Below are 20000 nucleotides of genomic sequence, written 5' to 3' on the forward strand. Positions count from 1 at the left end.
GTAGAAATGTAATAAATATAAAACGCTAAACATGTCAAATGAAACTATAACTAACTTATAACTAAATAACTGTCATCTTCACCATTACATCAGTACTACAACTACTATCATTATTACTACTACTACCACCACCATCATTACATTGCTATCATTACCATTATCACCCATACCATTACTATTTGGAATGATAACAACAATAATAATAGTAATAACAATAATAGTAATAACATTAATACTAATAATAAGTAAGTTACTGTTTACTATACAGACATTATTATTCAGTGTCCCTCAGGCTATGGCAGGCAAATGCATATTTGGCTGCAAGAGGAGCCATTGCTCCTTCGCCCATGAGTATATTTTGTTTTTCCTCTGGGTTTAAAGTAAACATTTGGAATAAATGTAGTAATTTCTGAGAATAATGAATCTCTTGGTGAGGAATATTTCTCACAGTAAAGGAGAAAGTGCATCTCTGTTTCTACCTCCCTTGTGGTGCAGTGACCACATACACGCTCCTCTTTGGGTAGCCAGGTCTTTTAATGTCTGCCGGTTTCTATTGCCAATCGGTGCTCACTCAGCCTGTACTTGGTAAGGATCTGTCTCTGCTTCCTATCTCTGACAGCGTAGAGAGAATCAGCTAATTCATATTCTCTGTTTAAAAAAATAATAAAAATAGCAAATTAGTCGGCTTTGGGATTTTGTTTCTTTTTTCCAATGTTGTAAATATGAGACCTTTGATTGGGTCATGACTTTGTTTATTGGAATTCTTTCTTTTGAAGCAGTGCTGGTGTCAGCTTGGTTGGTTAAGTCCAACACCAGCTGACTGGGAGGGCTTGTTTCTAGGCTCAGTTCTTGGGTTTGAAGTGCTTGATGTTTGACTTGAGTTTAGATGTAGCCAAAATTGTAATGATATTTTCTGTATTTTCATTACCATTTTAAAGCGGCACAATTCTGCCCCACATGCATTAGTTGGTGTATTTCTCTAGACTTCTAGAATTTTCCGACAGAATTCTGCATGTAGGGCTTCAATTGGATGTTTGTCCCACATATTAAAGTCTAGTTTATTGAGGGGCTCCCAAACCTCACTTCCGTAAAGAGCTATTGGGAGGATTACACTATCAAATATTTTTGTCCAAATTCTAATTGGGATGTTGATTTTGAATAATGACATTTTTATTGCATACATTGCTCTGCGGCCTTTATCTTTGAGTGCATTCACTGCATATTAAAGTTTCCCGATGCAGATATCGTCAGACCAAGGTATGATTCATTTTTTGTGTGTTCAATTATGGTGTTGTTCAGGGTGAATTTATATTTGTGTTTCTGTTTTTTGGGGGAAAATCATGATTTACAAAAAACTAAAATTACTGCCAAGGCCCAATTTTGACAATATTGCTCTAGAATGTTAAGGTTCTGTTGAAGACCTTCTTTGGTTGGTACCTCCTTCAAATAGTGTGAGTCCTGGGGCTGGAGAATGGTCCAACATGTCTGCCAATTCATTGATATAAATGTTGAAAAGATTTGGACACAAACTGCAGCCTTGTGTCACACCTCGACATTGTGAAAATAATTTTGTGCCAAATATAATCAAATTATTTTTTAAGTCAATAAAGCAAGCAAAGATTTTGCTCTATTTTTAATTAGTGTGTGTAAGGTGTGTATATGGTCAGTAGTGTGATGGTGTTTATTAATTAGTGTGTGTAAGGTGTATATATGGTCAGTAGTGCGATAGTTGGGGAGAAAGCCAATTTGACATTTACTTATTACATTTTTTTTCTTGAGGAAAGGTTTGAATTCTTGAATTCAAAATGCTACAGAAAACCTTTCCCAAGTTGCTGTTTACGTAAATTCCCTGTAATTATTGGAGTCTGATTTGTCTCCACTTTTGTGGATCGGGGAGATGAGCCCCTGGTTCCAGACATCAGGGAAGCAGAAAGAAGTTAAATCCATGTTGAACAATTTAAGCACAGCATCTTGCAACTCAGCATTTCATTTCAATGTTGTCTAGACCACAAGCCTTCTTTCATTTGATATATTTGAGATATTCATGTATTTCTTGTTGGGTTATTGGGTAATCTAATGGATTTAGGTTGTTTTTAATGACTGATTCAAGGATGCTCCATTTTTCATGATTTCTAATTGGTTCTGTTGTAAGTCTTTTTGTGGGATGTTTTTGTATAGATTATCAAAATAAATTCCCAAATTCTCTCTCTCTCTCTCTCTCTCTCTCTCTCTCTCTCTCTCTCTCTCTCTCTCTCTCTCTCTCTCTCTCTCTCTCTCTCTCTCTCTCTCTCTCTGTTGATCTTTCTCTCTCTGTCTCTCTATCTACTGTATGTGCTAACTGACTCCTGTTCTGCTCTTTTTCAGGTGCTGTTTGCTGTCTTTGACTCTGTCCAGGGCTTTGTCATCATTACTGTGCACTGTGTCATGCGCCGCGAGGTTAGTGTGTGTGTGTAAACATGTGTCTGTCTGTCTGTCTGTCTGTCTGTCTGTCTGTCTGTCTGTCTGTCTGTCTGTCTGTCTGTCTGTCTGTCTGTCTGTCTGTCTGTCTGTGTTTACTGTATGTTGACTTTCTCCTACTACAGTACCAGCTAGCTAGCTAGACAGAGAATCAGCTCAGACATGGGAAGGATTACTCTTGTGAATATGCCAATAGCTCCAGCATATATTAATATAATACAGCATTGTCCAGATGATGCAGGGCCCCTATAAAGAGATTAGTAAGACACTATGAAGTAAGATGATAAGTCCCCATTCTAATGCCCTCAATGCTCATTCACCACAGACCCACACAGGGCCCCTAGTGAGACCAAATACCCATCTATCACACACACACACAAGCATGCACACACATGCATGCACACACACACGTACCCGAAAGCATACACACATGTACACATACACACACACGTACACGTACACACACACACGTACACACACACAATCGCAAACTACCCCCTAGTATGCCCAAATACCCAACTACCCACAATGTATTGGGGTTTGATCCATTCCGTGCCGACACAGCATCTCCAAGCCTCTCCTCCAGCTACGATATGCATAGTTAAATAGGTTATTGGATAAACTGATACAGTAGTTTAAAACATAATATTAAATGCCAGAAGCGCTAAGCCATATATGTTAAATCAATATCACAAAAGCGTAGGATTAGTCAACTAAATCCAGGAATTATTTTAGTAAATATGAAAATCTCTGCCAGGGACTGAACCTAATCCCTAATAGCTGCAGCACAACGGGTAAGGAGAGTATGCTACCTCCGGATTGGAGAGATGTGGAGAAAAGGAGAGGAAAGTGGGATGAGAGATGGTCTAAAGAAGATGCAGAGATGAACAGATAGTCAGAGGGTTGGAATAGAAGAAGATTGAATGAACAGAGTTCATGGATCTATAGAGAGGGTGTGTTGCAGAGCAACAACATGTGTATGAGAACGAGGAAGGGAGGGAGGGAAAAGAGCATGGTTAAGAGAGCATGCAGACATCTGTGGAAAATGTTATTTATCCAATAGGGAGTGAGAGAACACAGATGTATAGAATATGTGATTCGCAAAATGAGAGAGGGGGGAGAGGGAGGAGTGAGAAAACATAGATGTTTATATAGAAACCGTGACAAACAGAGAGAGGGGAGGGAGAGAGATGGATGGATGGATGGATAAAATGAGGAGAGAGGTAAGGGACATGGGTGTATGTATGAAAATAATGACCTTAGCAGAGAGGAGGGGGAGTGGGACAAAAATAGGGAGGGAGAGGTGACAGAGCAAATAGTGGGAGAGAGAAGGAGACAGGGATAATGAAGAACACAAAGGGGAGAGGGTGAACATGGGGGGGGGGGAGTACATTATAGACCCAAAGGAAACCCATTTGACTGTGAAATGAGAATGACCTAGCCATTAGCGTGCCAAAGTACCCAGCAGGGAATCAGAGTTAACTTAGAGAGGATGGAGAGAGAGAGAGAAAGCTAGTTGAAGATAGAGATAAAATGTCCTCCTGTGTGCTACCTACATGTACAAATTAGGATCTGGCTAAAAATACTTGAATCAGTTATAGAACCCATTGCCCTTAATGGTTGTGAGGTCTGTGGTCCGCTCACCAACCAATAATTCTCAAAATGGGATAAACACCAAATTCAGACTCTGCATGCAGAATTCTGCAAAAATATCCTCCGTGTACAACGTAAAATACCAAATAATGCATGCAGAGAAGAATTATAATGATACTTCAGTAGGTTGATACTTAAGACTGACCCAAACTTAACTTTTGACTATGTACAGACTCAGTGATCATAGCCTTGCCATTGAGAAAGGTCGCCGTAGGCAGACCTGGCTCGAAAGATGTGCACACTGCCCACAAAATGAGGTGGAAACTGAGCTGCACTTCCTAACCTGCTGCCAAATGTATAACCGTATTAGATATACATATTTCCTTCAGATTACACAGATCCACAAACAATTTGAAAACAAACCCGATTTTGATGAACTCCCATATCTATTGTGTGAAATACCACAGTGTTCCATCACAGAAGCAAGATGTGTGACCTGTTGCCACAAGAAAAGAGCAACCAGTAAAGAACAAATATCATTGCAAATACAACCTATATTTATGTTTATTTCTTTTCCCTTTTGTACTTTAACTATTTGCACATTGTTACAACACTGTAATTAATACATAATATGACATTTGTAGTGTGTGAGTGTAATGTTTTATGTTCATTTTTATTTCACATTTGTATATTATCTACTTCACTTTCTTTGGCAATGTTAACATATGTTTCCCATACCAATAAAGCCCCTTGAATTGATTGAATAGATAGATAGATAGATAGATAGATCTCTCTCTCTCTCTCTCTCTCTCTCCTCTCTCTCTCTCTCTCTCTCTCTCTCTCTCTCTCTCTCTCTCTCTCTCTCTCTCTCTCTCTCTCTCTCTCTCTCTCTCTCTCTCTCTCTCTCTCTCTCTCTCTCTCTCTCTCTCTCACACACACACACACACGGACACACGGACACACGGACACACGCTGAACACCCACTGTGAGTGAAGATGGCTTGTCATTGGCTCTGCAGCTCATTTCAGTGTTCTGTTCTCAGATTCCACTCATAGGGTGGCGATTTGTTGTCCTACTCATCGGCTCAGATTGAAGTCAGGTCATACTGTCTCTGTCCTCAGGTGAAGACATGGTTCACTGATATCATGGAGGGATGGTGGGAAACAGATTACAGATTAGCAGAGTTCATTGAGTCAGGGACAACAACCACACTTCAAATCAAACTTAAAGTCAATTTAAAACAGCAACACACTTTGTCGTAAAATAATCAAATGAAGGAGATAAAACAAACTGAATGCAATAAAAGAGATGAACCTGAAACAAAATGGATGTCTAAATATGGACTTTGTTCATAGACACGATTTGTCGTCACAGCGAGTCAGTGTAGTCATTGTGTGTGATATGTGTATACGTACATTCACGTGTCCTATCAATGTTGAGCTGGTTACACACTGCACATTTTTTGTAAATGGATAAAAAATAAAAAATAATCTTTGTCATTATGGGGTATTGTGTATAAATTTACGAGGATTTTTTAAAATGTAATACATTTTAGCATTAGGCTGTAACGTAACAACATGTGAAAAAAGTCAAGGTCTGAATATATTCAGAACGCACTGTATATACAAAATTATGTGGACACACTTTCAAATGAGTGGATTCAGCTATTTCATCTACACCTGTTGCTGACACGTGTATAAAATCGAGCTCACAGCAATGCAAACATTGACAAACAATGAGGCACCATCATAGGAAGCCACCTTTCTAACAAGTCAGTTCATCAAATTTCTGCCCTGCTAGAGCTGCCCCGGTCAATTTTAAGTACTAATATTGTGAAGTGGAAATGTCTAGGAGCAACAATGGCTCAGCCGCGACGTGATAGGTCACACAAGCTCCCAGAACGGGACCGCCGAGTGCTGAAGTGTGTAGTGCGTAAACAACGTCTGTCCTCGGTTGCAAAACTCACTACCATGTTCCAAACTGCATCTGGAAGCAACATCAGCACAATAACTTTTCGGCGGGAGCTTCATGAAATGGGTTTCCATGGCCGAGCAGCCACACACAAGCCTAAGATCCCCATGCACAGTGCCAAGCATCGGGCTGGAGTGGTGTAAAGCTCGCCCCCATTGGACTCTGGAGCAGTGGAAATGAATGGATGAATTGGAATGCAGACAGCGAGCCAGGCTTAATCGTCCAATATAGGTGCCTGACATCACTAATGCTCTTGTGGCTGAATGGAACCAAGTCCCTGCAGCAATGTTCCAACATCTAGTGCAAAGCCTTCCCAGAAGAGTGGAGGCTTTTGTAGCAGCAAACAGGGGACCAACTCCATATTAATGCCCATGATTTTGGTATGAGATGTTCGACGATTGGTCATGTAGTGTACATATAAACAGTACCAGCACTCAAAATGAGTCCTGCAACTATTCACTCCAAGTCAAGCACTGGTTCAAGTATCTCATTTTTTTAAACATTATTATCATTGTCCCCAATGCACGTTATGCCCAACATTCAACAGTGAAGTTGTTGAATGTATTTGTATTTATTATGAATCCCCAGTACTCTTCCTGGTGTCCAGCAAAATTGAGGCAGTTATACAATTTCAAAAACATTACAATTCATTCAAAACAGATTTCACAACACATTAAGTGTTTGCCCTCCTGCCACTACTCTATTACCGCGCGTCTACAACACAACATCCATCTGTGCATGTGTGTATTAGGGCGTATGTGTGTGTATGCATGTGTCTGTGCCTGTATTGGTGTGTCTTCACAGTCGCCGCTGTTCCATCGGGGGTATTTTATCGCTCGGGGCAGGCCTGAATGTGAAAGCCTTGTTATTAGCTCTCTCTCTCAAGTGACTTGTGATGCCAAAGGTAATGTGGGTGTAAATGTCATAGTCTGTACCCAACACCCAGCATTAGCTTACCTAATGAAAGTATCAGAGAATAGCAAACAATATGCTATATCTCTGAGCGCTGCGTCTCTGGCGTCAGTTACCACCGTATCTATCTTTGTTTTAATAGTATTATCCTCCTAACGGAACCCTCAGTAGACTGGCTGCCTATCTAGATTCAACAACTGTGTACTTTTGGTACCCGTTTGTCAAACTTGAGTAAAATAAAGATACCTTAATAGAAAATGGCTCAAGTAAAAGTGAAATTCACCCGGTAAAATACCACTTGAGTAAAAGTCTAAGAGTATTTGGTTTTATATATACTTAAGCATGGGAAATATATGCAATTGAAAAAATATACTTAAGTATCAAGGTAAAAGTAAAAGTATAAATCGTTTCAAATTACTTATATTAAGCAAACCAAACTGCACAATTGTTTATTTACTTTTTATTATTTACACATTGCCAGTGTCATGCTCCAACACTCAGACATAATTTACAAACAAAGCATTTGTTTTTAGTGAGTCCACCAGATCAGAGGCAGTAGGGAGGACCAGGGATGTTCTCTGTTTAGTGAGTCCACCAGATCAGAGGCAGTAGGGAGGACCAGGGATGTTCTCGATTTAGTGAGACCACCAGATCAGAGGCAGTAGGGAGGACCAGGGATGTTCTCTGTTTAGTGAGTCCACCAGATCAGAGGCAGTAGGGAGGACCAGGGATGTTCTCTGTTTAGTGAGTCCACCAGATCAGAGGCAGTAGGGAGGACCAGGGATGTTCTCTTTAGTGTGTGAATTGGACCGTTTTCCTGTCCTGCTAAGCATTCAAAATGTGAGTACTTTTGAGTCTCGGGGAAAATGTATCTAGTGAAAAGTATATTATTTTCTTTTGGAATGTAGTGAAGTAAAAGCAGTCAAAAATATTAATAATACAGTAAAGTACACATACCCCAAAAAACGATTTACCTAGTACTTTAAAGTACTTTTATTTAAGTACTTTACTGTACTGCTCTTTGTTCTTCAGTTCTCTCCCTCACTTTCTCAGTCTCTGTCTTTATTTCTATTCTCTCACTTTCTTTTTCTTTGGATGTTTTCAAATAGTGTTTTTTTTATGAATACAGTAGTATTAAAAGGTAACAAACACATTTAAGAAACTGAGATTTTTAACTTAATTAAAAGCCAATAATGATGCAATGCATGTTGATGAAGTGTAATAAACAATTCTACATGTGAGGGATAATCAACAAGAGGCTATGCATTCTTTGGATAATAATCCAACTCCGTGGAAGGTCCGTTCCACTCTGCTATCGCATATAGAGTTCAATTAAACTTTTCTTTCAAAAGCAGCTCAAACATAGAACATGTAAAAATTGCGTAGAGCCACAATTTCCCACTATAGGGAAATAAAACATGCTCTAGAATGCCCTTCAAGTCAATCCGAAATGAGTGTTCAACAATGCCATGGTATAACATAAAATCCATAATAAAACCCAATATAGATGATAAAACATTAGCATCAGCAAGGTAATATATTTGTTTGTAGCTACACTCTTAGAAAGGTTCCTTAAAGAACCATAAGGGTTATATATCTTGCTTCATATACGGTATGGAACCCCTAAATGTTCTATATAGGACCCTTTTGTAGGGTTATTTGACCAGAACCATAGAGGTTCTACTTCACTGAATCAAAATGATTCCACATAGAACCCTGCATGGTGCCATTTATGAATTATGGCTACCACTATTAAATAGTAATAATTTTTGCTAAGAAAATAATTTAATAAACAATTAAATAATGGACAAAACAACCCCAGCATAGTTTTTAGAATGTATTGTCATTACTGTATATGCTAACATAGTTTGGAAATATTCACCGGTGACCAGGGAGGCATCTCTTTGTTTGATTGTTGGCCCATGTCAACTCTGGCTGACATCTTTACAATAAAGTACAACTTTGTCCATTAGTTACAGCAAACAACGAAAATGTGGCTTCTGCTCCATTCTCAACACCCCCAAACAGCAGACTTCACACATGCAGTTAAGACATGGTTCAATATGCAGTGCAGCGCCCCTGGATGGAGAGCATGTTGTGGGGTTAAGGGCCTTGCTCAAGGCCCCAACTGTAGGGGAATGTTTTGAGGATGTGAACCCAGCAGCCCTAGAGTTATCAAATCAATTCCACCCATTTCTTTCCTGCACCCAGCCCGGGATTCAAACCAGCAACCTTACAGCCTCAGGTCCAATTCCTGCCACAGGTCCAACTCCTTAACCACTGGGCTACCTACCACCAGTACAGTTTGGGTTGTTGCCTCACTGGTTCCAGAGAAAAATAAAAAACAACCAAAAACACAAGTTAATCTTTGGAAATAAGCATGAATTAATCTGCAAAAATGACCAAATACTATGCAGACATATAATTATTATGATGTTGAAGAACAACTTACATGCAGTTGTTGTCAGCAGCAATTGAAAGTGAGATTCGCTGCCTCTTATAGTTCTTGGTTACTGCCATAAGTTGCAAAACACAGAGAAAGTGTTAAACGTTATGTAATGATTAAGTAGGCTATTGAATCACCAATATTTATTGTACTGAATTTATTATCAATTATTTATACATACCTCCTCTCAGTCAGCAACAGTATTCTAATGCCTTCATGAAGCATAGTCCCCTCATCCGACTCCACACTGAAATACTGAAATAAAAGTAACAATTAGCTCATTTTCAATGTCAGGCTGGGTCTGTAGCTATATTTGGAACATACCATAATAAAACAGTATGTTTATTTGAAAGAGTTGGCTGGCGAGCTTGAAAAGTGGAGAATTAAAGTATCCTGTGTTTTTCTGTTTAACTTCTTGGCGCACCCATCCCGTTAGCGGAATCATTTTCGTCAACATCCGCTGAATTGCAGAGCGCCAAATTCAAATTAAATTACAAAAAATATTTAATTTTCATGAACTGACAAGTGCAATATAGAAAAACACAGATTAGCTTGTTGTTAATCCACCTGGCGTGTCAGATTTCAAAAAAGCTTTTTGGCGAAAGCTATCCAAGCGTTTATGTAAGGACATCTCTCTCAGCAGACAAAACATTACAAACAGCTAGCAGCCAAGTAGATTGGTCACGAAAGTCAGAAAAGCAATAAAATGAATCACTTACCTTTGATGATCTTCGGATGTTTGCACTCACGAGACTCCCAGTTACACAATAAATGTTCCTTTTGTTCCATAAAGATTATTTTTACATCCAAAACACCTCCATTTGGTTGGCACGTTATGTTCAGAAATCCACAGGCTCGAGCGGTCATGACGGGGCAGACGAAAATTCCAAATAGTATTCATAAAGTTCGTAGAAACATGTCAAACGTTTTTTTATAATCAATCCTCAGGTTCTTTTTACAATAAATAATAAATAATATTTCAACCCAACTGTAGCTTTTTCAACAGGAGTGAGAGAGAAAATGTCTGCTCCAAGCTGCTCACGCATGCAAAACTCTGCTGGCACCCAGCCATCCAATGACGTGATGTGATCTTTCTCGCTAATTTTTCAGAATAAAAGCCTGAAACTATGTCTAAAGACTGTTCACGCCATGTGGAAGCCATAGGAAAATGAATCTGGTTGATATCCCTTTAAATGGAGGGAAGGCATGCAATGGAACAGAGAGGTATCAGGAAAAACAGCACTTCCTGGTTGGATTTTCCTCAGGTTTTCGCCTGCAATATCAGTTCTGTTTTACTCACAGACAATACTTTGACAGTTTTGGAAACTGTAGAGTGTGTTCTATCCTTATCTGACTATTATATGCATATTCTAGATTCTGGGCCTAAGAAATAGGCAGTTTCATTTGGGTCCGTTTTTCATCCAAACATGAAAATACTGCCCCCTACACTCAAGAGGTTTTAACGTTAGTTAAATAAAGTTTCAAATGTATTTATGTAGCCTGTAGTTTATCATATGACTTTGGCTTCATATGTTTGAATTAAATTACCTTAATAAGTTGAACAATAACATGCTTATTGGTAGGCTACTTCTATTGTCATGCTGGAATGAGGGTTGGTTTTTGAATCGGAAGGGCAGTTACATTATGAATTGACCAAAAGGTTCTATATTAGAGTCCCTTCGTAAATTCACTCTGGCTATCTACTCCGATTTCAGAGCACTCTCATCTGAGTGTGCCAGAGTGCAGAATAACTGATGAATTTACAAATGCGTGTCAGTAAATGTAAAAAAAAAAGTAAATTGTTGCCAGCAGAAGTAAATTGTTGCCAGCAGCACAGTTACAGTCACCAACGCTTTAGACAACATGAAAACAGCCTAACCACCTCTGCTAGGGTGAGGAAAATGGTCAAAATGAGGTCTGGAAGTAACTAGCAAGCTAGTCAACTTTAGCCAGTTAGCTTGGGTGCTTGACTGTCGTTGTGAGGTCAATGTTACTCCTCTGCTAGAGCGTCCAGTGTGCTCTCTGAATGCTCCGAGAGCAAAACACTCTGGATTTACTAACGGACAATCTGACAACACTGAATTTACTGAGCGCACTCTGGCACTCCAGGTTGAATTTACGAACACTCTCTAAGAGTTTAAGCTTTTATGCTATTATTGTTATTAATATTGCTTCTAGCTAGCAATAGATTTGCAACAACACAGGTTTGTAGGAACCTTGCTGTTTGCCACTCAGACCTCTGCAACATATGAATTCGATCTTCCCCCTTCCATATTGAGCTAACGGGGTCAGATGTCAGCTAGCCATTTATCTGACCAGGTGACATCATAATGGAGCATCATTACATTGGAATACATGTCAATGCAAAACAGCTGAAACAAATGAAAAGGGAATGTTAGCTGTCCTTTCACAGTTTGATGTGACTGGGTTAGTGTCACGCCCTGGTCATAGTATTTTGTGTTTTTATTCATGTATTTGGTCAGGCCAGGGTGTGACATGGATTTTTGTATGTGGTGTGTAGATAGTGGGATTGTAGCTTAGTGGGGTGTTCTAGGTTAGTCTATGGCTGTCTGAAGTGGTTCTCAATCAGAGGCAGGTGTTTATCGTTGTCTCTGATTGGGAACCATATTTAGGCAGCCATATTCTTTGGTTGTGGTGTGGGTGATTCTGTCACGGTTTTCATATGGTGAAGGAGAGTCGGACCAAACTGCAGCATGTCGATTGCGATCCATGTTTATTTAAACAAACGTAAACACGACTAAACACGAACACTAAAAAACAATAAACATAGTGAAAACCGAAAACAGCCTATACTTGTGTCAACATACATTGAACAAGGACATCAAGACACTCAGGACAATCACCCACAATACAACCAAAGAATATGGCTGCCTAAATATGGTTCCCAATCAGAGACAACGATAAACACCTGCCTCTGATTGAGAACCACTTCAGTGGTTCACTTCACATGTGTACAGTACTGTATACATGAACATAGTGTCTATGGTAGTCTTAATGTTGTGAACTTAACCAATAAAGACCTTTAATTTGCTCCTTTCCTCCCCTTATCCCTCCTCTTCTGCTTCCTTCCTTCGCTCCTCATCCCTCTCTTCAAGGTCCAGGACGCAGTGCGCTGTCGGATGGGGGGATGTAAAGATGACAGCGAGAACTCACCGGACTCATGCAAGAACGGACAGGTGCAGATCATGGTGAATAACATTTCATTTCATCCCATATTAGACCCATAACCACTACTAGTCTGGCCCCTGATCTGTTTGTGCTGTCTTGACAACTTTGGGAGCAGGCTACATAACAACATCATGTTGGTCCTAAAACTGCCTTGTTCCTTTTCTCCAAATACTGTCCTTCACTGTTTTTTAATCCCAATCTCAATCCCAAATCGACCACTAGACCCTACACCCAATTCACTTGTGGGGTTTTGAGAGGATTTGAGAGCTGTCAATTTCGGATTAGGACTAACATCCTAGGGCCTCCCGAGTGGTGCGGTCAAAGCCACTGCTTTGCAGTGCTAGAGGCATCACTAGAGGCATCACTACAGGTTCGATCCCAGGCTGTGTTGCAGCCGGCTGCAACCGGGAGACCCATGATGCGGCGCACAATTGTCCGGGTTAGGGGAGGGTTTGGCCGACTGGAATGTCCTTGTCCCATTGTGCTCGAGCGACTCCTCGTGGTGGGCCGGGTTCATGCATGCTGACTCAGTTCACAGTTGTATGTTTTTTCCTCTGCCACATTGATGCGTCTGGCTTCCGGGTTAAGCGAGCAGTATGTCAAGAAGCAGTGCGGCTTGGCTGGGTTGTGTTTCGAAGGACGCACAGCTCTCAAACTTCACCTCTCGCGAGTACGTACGGGAGTTGCAGCGATGGGAGAACTACCAATCTGGGAGAAAAAGGGCTAAAAAAAGGACTAATATCCTAGTCAAAATTGATTATCTATTTCCAGTCCCTCCTAAAGATTTTTTCTTAGCGCACCTGTAATCAGTTATTTTCATATTTTCTTCACGTTTATATTGACTCGACAGTGACTGCGGCAGGTTTGTTGAGCCTATAAGAAAGGTCCTATCATTATGCGCAGGGTGTAAAGTTACAAGAAAGGTTACTTTGTCCAAAATCATAATACTCTTTTAAATCATAAAGACATGAAGTGCCTCCCAATGTCGACCAGGTCACAACGTTCTGTCATTTGTATTAGTTACGGAGGTTCCGACGCTGACCACTCCCTCCCCTTTAGTTTTATTCATCACACAGTCATTTACTGTAATATTTTGGTCTGTTGAATGGACCGCTAGGAATGTTAGGAGGCTGATGATTTACTGCAAATTAACAAAAAACATTTATTTTTGGGGGAAAGTACTTGTCTTGAATTTGTTCTTCAAAGCTGTCAGGTTCAGAGATTTTCCTTGCCTAAAATCACTGACCTGGAAAAGGTATGGCCCAGGGTTGTTCCGGGTGATGTCAGATGTTCAGGTAATATGAATGGTCTTATTTATGAGGAAACCGACTCCTGCCAAAGGTAACACGGAGCACTGTGCTGAAAGCAGTCATTTCAAATCAATTGGTAAATCCAGTGTTTCCAACAGTAATTTTACAAATGGTATAATCCTGAATTAATCCCTCATAGTAAAAGGCTCTAGGCGACTCAATGAAAATGGCAAACTTTACTGGAACCTGTTATAGACATGACATGACAAAGCAGCCATAACAGTATTAAGAAGGCCTTATTTAAGATTTCAAGTAGTGTTACCATAAACTTACTTAAGAGGATAGGAGGACATCTTGAGAGGATAGGAGGACATATTGAGAGGATAGGAGGACATATTGAGAGTATTGGAGGACATCTTAAGTGGATAGGTGGACATTTTGAGAGGATAGGAGGACATCTTGAGAGGATAGGTGGACATATTGAGACGATAGGAGGACATATTGAGAGTATTGGAGGACAACTTGAGAGTTTAGGAGGACATATTGAGAGCATAGGAGGACATATTGAGAGGATAGGAGGACATATTGAGAGGTTAGGAGGACATCTTGAGAGGTTAGGAGGACATCTTGAGGGGATAGGAGGACATATTGAGAGGATAGGAGGACATATTGAGAGGTTAGGAGGACATATTGAGAGGTTAGGAGGACATCTTGAGAGGTTAGGAGGACATATTGAGAGTATAGGGAGACATCTTGAGAGGATAGGTGGACATATTGAGAGTAAAGGAGGACATCTTGAGGGGAGAGGAGGACATTTTGAGAGGAAAGGAGGACATATTGGGAGGATAGGAGGACATCTTGAGAGTATAGGAGGACATATTGGGAGGATAGGAGGACAAATTGTGAGCATAGGACGACATATTGAGAGGATAGGAGGACATATTGAGGGGATAGGAGGACATATTGAGGGGATAGGAGGACATCTTGAGAGGGTAGGAGGACATATTGAGAGGATAGGAGGACATCTTGAGAGGGTAGGAGGACATATTGAGATGATAGGAGGACATATTGAGATGATAGGAGGACATATTGAGAGGATAGGAGGACATTTTGAGAGCATAGGAAGACATATTGAGAGGATAGCAGGACATTTTGAGAGGATAGGAGGACATATTGAGAGTAAAGGAGGACATATTGAGAGGATAGGAGGACATATTGGGAGGATAGGAGGACAAATTGAGAGGATAGGAGGACCTATTGAGAGGTTAGGAGGACATATTGAGAGGATAGGAGGACATTTTGAGTTGATCAGTATACAGACTAGAGTACAGCCTAAGACTAGAGTAACTAGTCCCTCCCATTCTCCCCCTCTATTCTCACTTACATGTTCATCCTCTCTCTTCCATGTTCATGCTCTCTCTTACATGTTCATCCTCTCTCCTGCAAGTTCATCTTCTCTCTTCCATGTTCATCCTCTCTCTTGCATGTTCATCCTCTCTTTTCCATGTTCATCCTCTCTCTTGCATGTTCATCCTCTCTCTTCCATGTTCATTCCTCTCTCTTCCATGTTCATCCTCTCTTCCATGTTCATCCTTTCTCTTCCATGTTCATTCTCTCTCTTACATGTTCATCCTCTCTCTTACATGTTCATTATCTCTCTTCCATGTTCATTATCTCTCTTCCATGTTCAGCCTCTCTCTTCCATGTTCATCCTCTCTCTTCCATGTTCATCCTCTCTCTTCCATGTTCATCCTCTCTCTTCCATGTTCATCCTCTCTCTTCCATGTTCATCCTCTCTCTTACATGTTCATCCTCTCTCTTGCATGTTCATCCTCTCTCTTGCATGTTCATCCTCTCTCCTGCATGTTCATCCTCTCTCCTGCATGTTCAACCTGTTTTTTTACCTTGTCTTGTTCCTTCTCTTTCTTATTCTCTTCATCATTTCTTCTTCCCCACATATCACTTACAATCTCTTCGTATTAATGTTTCTAATCCATCTGAATTGTGTCCTCTCCTCCATTCCCTCCACTCTCATCTCTCCTCCTCTCACATCTCTCCATCCATCTCTCCCACCATCCCTGCATCAGAAGTGTCAGAACATGTCCTACTGCGGGCAGCAGTGTGGCTCTCTGCGCTACAGCACTGGCACTGGAGCTTCTCCATGCTCGTCATCGTCATGCCAACAACAGTCAACATGCCTGCCACCATTCCACCCTCACCAGGGCTGTCAACACAGCTGCCAACAAGGCTGTTACCACAGCCTGCCCCACAACAACCACACGAACCATGAGCACATGAACCACACCCTCAACCATGCCCATAACCAAGCTTACAACCACAACCATGGACATAACCACAACCAGTACCCCAACAGCAAATCAGTATGTCAACCACAGTAGATAGATACTATGTCCTAAAGTAGCCAATGCTGTGTGTAGCCATATAGAACATCTGGTACATTAGCCACGAGGTTTCCAACAATGGTTCCCAAATTGTGAATATACTGAAATGGCTTTCAATTTATTTAATAAAAATCTTATTAGCCTGCAAAAACAACTAATGTTGTTTTATGGTCCATTGGGGAAAAGGTTTGGAAATCACTGGGCTGCAGTATATTAGTATGTAGATTGGTGCCAGTAGGTTTTTACAGAAGGGATCTTGAACTTCCGTCTGACCCAGTAGACCCCACATGTCTGAGTTATAGTCTTAGCTTCCACCAGTCAACGTTGTTTTATGCTGCTTTTTTATATCTAGATGGAAGTGTTTTTAGAGGAAGTTTTGGGATACAAATGTTGTTTTGTTCTTGCATTTATTCCAATAATAATTCAGCCATAAGTGAATTGGAGTTCTCTTGTGCTTAAGTGGTTACCAGTGTTGGCTGAACCCAGGCCTAATGTGAATGTCCTCTACAATAATGCCTGGACAAACAGTACTTAGTAATGATGCTGATGGTGAACCTGATTCACTTTACATACTCAGCCTGTGTGTGGGTGTGAGAGAGAGAGGGGGGAGAGAGATGAGAGTCTATATCCTCATTTGTCTGTTTAGGCGAGAGCCATTTGTGAGTCAGTGTGATTTGCGTGCTAAGAGCTTTCCTCTCCTTTGAGACCTGCATTCATTCTCTCCCTCTTTCAAATGTTCTGTTTCTCTTTCTGTCCCTTTAATTATCTTTATTTCTCTCCCCCTCTCATGCTCTCTCTTTCTCTTCCACGTTCCCCTTTCACTGCCTTTCCCCCTCCCTCCACCTCTCTCCCTCCCTCTTCACCCCCCATCTCTCTCTTACTTTGCCTCTCCCTCCATCTTCCACTCCCCCCTCCTTTTTCCTCTCCTGTCTCTCTATCCCTCCCTCCCTCTCTGTCTCTCTCTGTGTCGTGCCAAAAATGCCTAATAGTTTTATATCCACACAAAGGCTTTTGTGAGCGGGCTCCATAGAGGATTCTAGGCAGATCGGTGCTGGGGGGAGAGAGGAGACAGATGAATGGCCTGGGTCTGCATGGCAATGAGGGGCCACATTAAGTTGGGGAGGTTTTAATGGAGGCCATTTTGGAAAGACACACTGGAACTTTCCCTCATTCAATCCAATCAATCTGTTTGTGTGCTGATATTTGTGTTGTTTTTTTCACCAAGCAATTTGTTCTAACGAATTCTCTCGTGGAGGTTACAAAAGACAAGCTGAGGGCAATCAATGCAGAATGCTGGGATAAGGAAGATGATTGTGTTTGGTTTAAAGAGAGAAAGGTAGACAACTTGAAAGAGACCAGTGACTTGAGATGGCCATTGCAGACCGACAAAATGGCAACATCGCCAATAAGGTGTCATTCAATGTGTTTAGCCATTTGCTCTTGATTGATGTCAGTTACAAGTCTGGCGTAAAGTAAGTGCTTGAAATGATGTGCTGAAGATCATGTCAATTATGGATGCATTTACTCACTTGAAAACAAAACAATATTAGAACCAGCATTCTTGAAAAAATAACACTGACCTCGATTTTCATCAGCTGTTCATCCTTCTTGATTATTTTGAAGCAAAATATTTATCTTTACTCATTCTTCTCCTAAACACATACTGATAGAAATATTATAGGAGTAGCTCAGATATCTCAGATATCTGTTGTCACTACCAGCCATTCAAATACACTTCTTAGTAGAAAGGGATATACTGTAGGATGCGTGCCCAATGGCACCCTACACCCTAGATGGTGAACCCCGATAGGGCTCTGGTCAAAAGTATTGCACTATGTAGGGAAAAGGGTGCCATTTGGGATTCGACGATATGGGGCTTGAGTCTGCATCTCTTTGTCTCTAAATCATCTGTAGCACCATTAGACAGGTTTAGCCTAACACCTCTGTCTCTAAATCATCTGTAGCACCATTAGAAAGGTTTAGCCTAACATCTCTGTCTCTAAATCATCTGTAGCACCATTAGAAAGGTTTAGCCTAACATCTCTGTCTCTAAATCATCTGTAGCAGCATTAGAAAGGTTTAGCCTAACATCTCTGTCTCTAAATCATCTGTAGCACCATTAGAAAGGTTTAGCCTAACATCTCTGTCTCTAAATCATCTGTAGCACCATTAGAAAGGTTTAGCCTAACATCTCTGTCTCTAAATCATCTGTAGCAGCATTAGAAAGGTTTAGCCTAACATCTCTGTCTCTAAATCATCTGTAGCACCATTAGAAAGGTTTAGCCTAACATATCTGTCTCTAAATCATCTGTAGCAGCATTAGAAAGGTTTAGCCTAACATCTCTGTCTCTAAATCATCTGTAGCAGCATTAGAAAGGTTTAGCCCAGGGATGGGCAACTCCAGTCCTGGGGGCCGGGGAGGTGTCAATTTTATCTCCATACCGAGCAAACATAGCTGATTAAAGTCATTACAATCTAAACGGATGATTAGTTCACTATTGCAATCAGGTGTGTTAACTGGGGCTGAGGTGTGACACCAATCAGGCCCCTGAGGACTGGAGTTTCCCATCCCTGGTGTAGCCTAACAGCTCTGTCTCTAAATCATCTGTAGCACTATCAGAAAGGTGTCATCTAACCAGGGCCTGTTCTTACTCTTCTGTTGCCCTAGGCAAGACCAAAAAATGCTGCCCGCAAAACTAGAATATTCCCAGTATCCAAATTACTTTGAAAAGACATCTAAAGTCTACGTGTTTTCCAGATGTTAAAGTTCAATTTAAGTTCTGAATAAAAGGTGAACAGTTATTTTCTGTTTGTTTAAAATAGATATTTTCCAGGACGTTGAAAAGGCATCTTTTCCAGATGCTGAAAAAAATATGTATTTTCCGGACTTTGAAATCAGGTTCATTTCTAGTTCTGAATTAAATGTTAAAATACTTATTTTCTGGATGTTGAAAATATGTATTTTCCAGAAGTTTAAAATATTTATTTTGTAAGCATTTTCCAGATATTGAAATCAGGCATATTGTTGGTTCTGAATGATGAAAATAAGCCATTTATAGACGTTTGTGTTTGGGCCAAATCAAGGCTTGGACGTCTATGATTGGTTCAGATTTGGTCTGAACGGACCAAAAATCTATGTCTGTGGACATTGAAATCAAGGCCGGTCTGGATTGTACCAAATCTGAACCAAACAGATGTCTATGATTGGTTCAGATGTTGTCCCGACCGAAGCAAATACCAATATCCGTGGATGTGGAAATCAAGTCCGGTCCGGACTGTACCAAAAAAAGACTTCCAAAAGACATTGGCTCATGCTTACTGGAGTGTAGCCTACCATGTTCAACCTACCATGTTCAACCTACCATGTTCAACCTACCATGTTCAACCTACCATGTTCAACCACAATACAATTGTATGAATGCCCTTCCATGCAGTAGGCCCACCGTTTGGAAAACAGACCATTGGCTTTTTTGGTCCTCATTCCTGTGACAATTCAATTAGACTCATTAAGCTTTGAAAATCAGCTGCCCAACTTTATCAGGAGGTATCATGAGCCTATTTGCAATGTGTTTATACAGTTGGAAATGCAGACGTTTTTTATTTTTCGCTATGATTAGCTTGTTAAAAATTGACGTATACAAACTAGAAACCACTGATCCTGACAATGGGGTGAAACTCATGAACAACAGTTGTGATTGTCAGTTCCATATTGTCCATTTGACTTAAATCCTGTCCTGATTTTAGGATATGTTGTTTGTTAGCGTCATGTAGGTTAGGCCA

At 40.6% G+C, this 20000-nt stretch overlaps 1 protein-coding gene and 1 long non-coding RNA gene across 10 annotated transcripts in view; one reads left to right on the forward strand and one right to left on the reverse strand.

Annotated features, from left to right (window-relative positions):
- The window catches only part of adgrb2 (adhesion G protein-coupled receptor B2), a 551118-nt gene that overhangs the window by 474925 nt on the left and 56193 nt on the right, over positions 1-20000 (forward strand). For 7 of the 9 annotated variants that reach the window (XM_052472482.1, XM_052472488.1, XM_052472490.1 and 4 more), the window contains 2 exons: positions 2365-2436; positions 12496-12588. In XM_052472482.1, the coding sequence (XP_052328442.1) occupies positions 2365-2436; positions 12496-12588 (165 nt within the window). The remainder of the gene's footprint in view (positions 1-2364; positions 2437-12495; positions 12589-20000) is intronic. The other 2 variants (XM_052472483.1, XM_052472486.1) reach the window with 1 other exon arrangement.
- On the reverse strand, positions 8370-15872 carry LOC118380257 (uncharacterized). Its single transcript, XR_004824814.2, has 4 exons — positions 15203-15872; positions 9561-9634; positions 9386-9446; positions 8370-9254 (listed from the first exon to the last, which is right to left on the reverse strand). It is a non-coding gene; the product is annotated as an uncharacterized LOC118380257 (long non-coding RNA).

This window comes from Oncorhynchus keta, chromosome 20, assembly GCF_023373465.1.
Source record: "Oncorhynchus keta strain PuntledgeMale-10-30-2019 chromosome 20, Oket_V2, whole genome shotgun sequence".
NCBI classification, from domain to species: domain Eukaryota; kingdom Metazoa; phylum Chordata; class Actinopteri; order Salmoniformes; family Salmonidae; genus Oncorhynchus; species Oncorhynchus keta.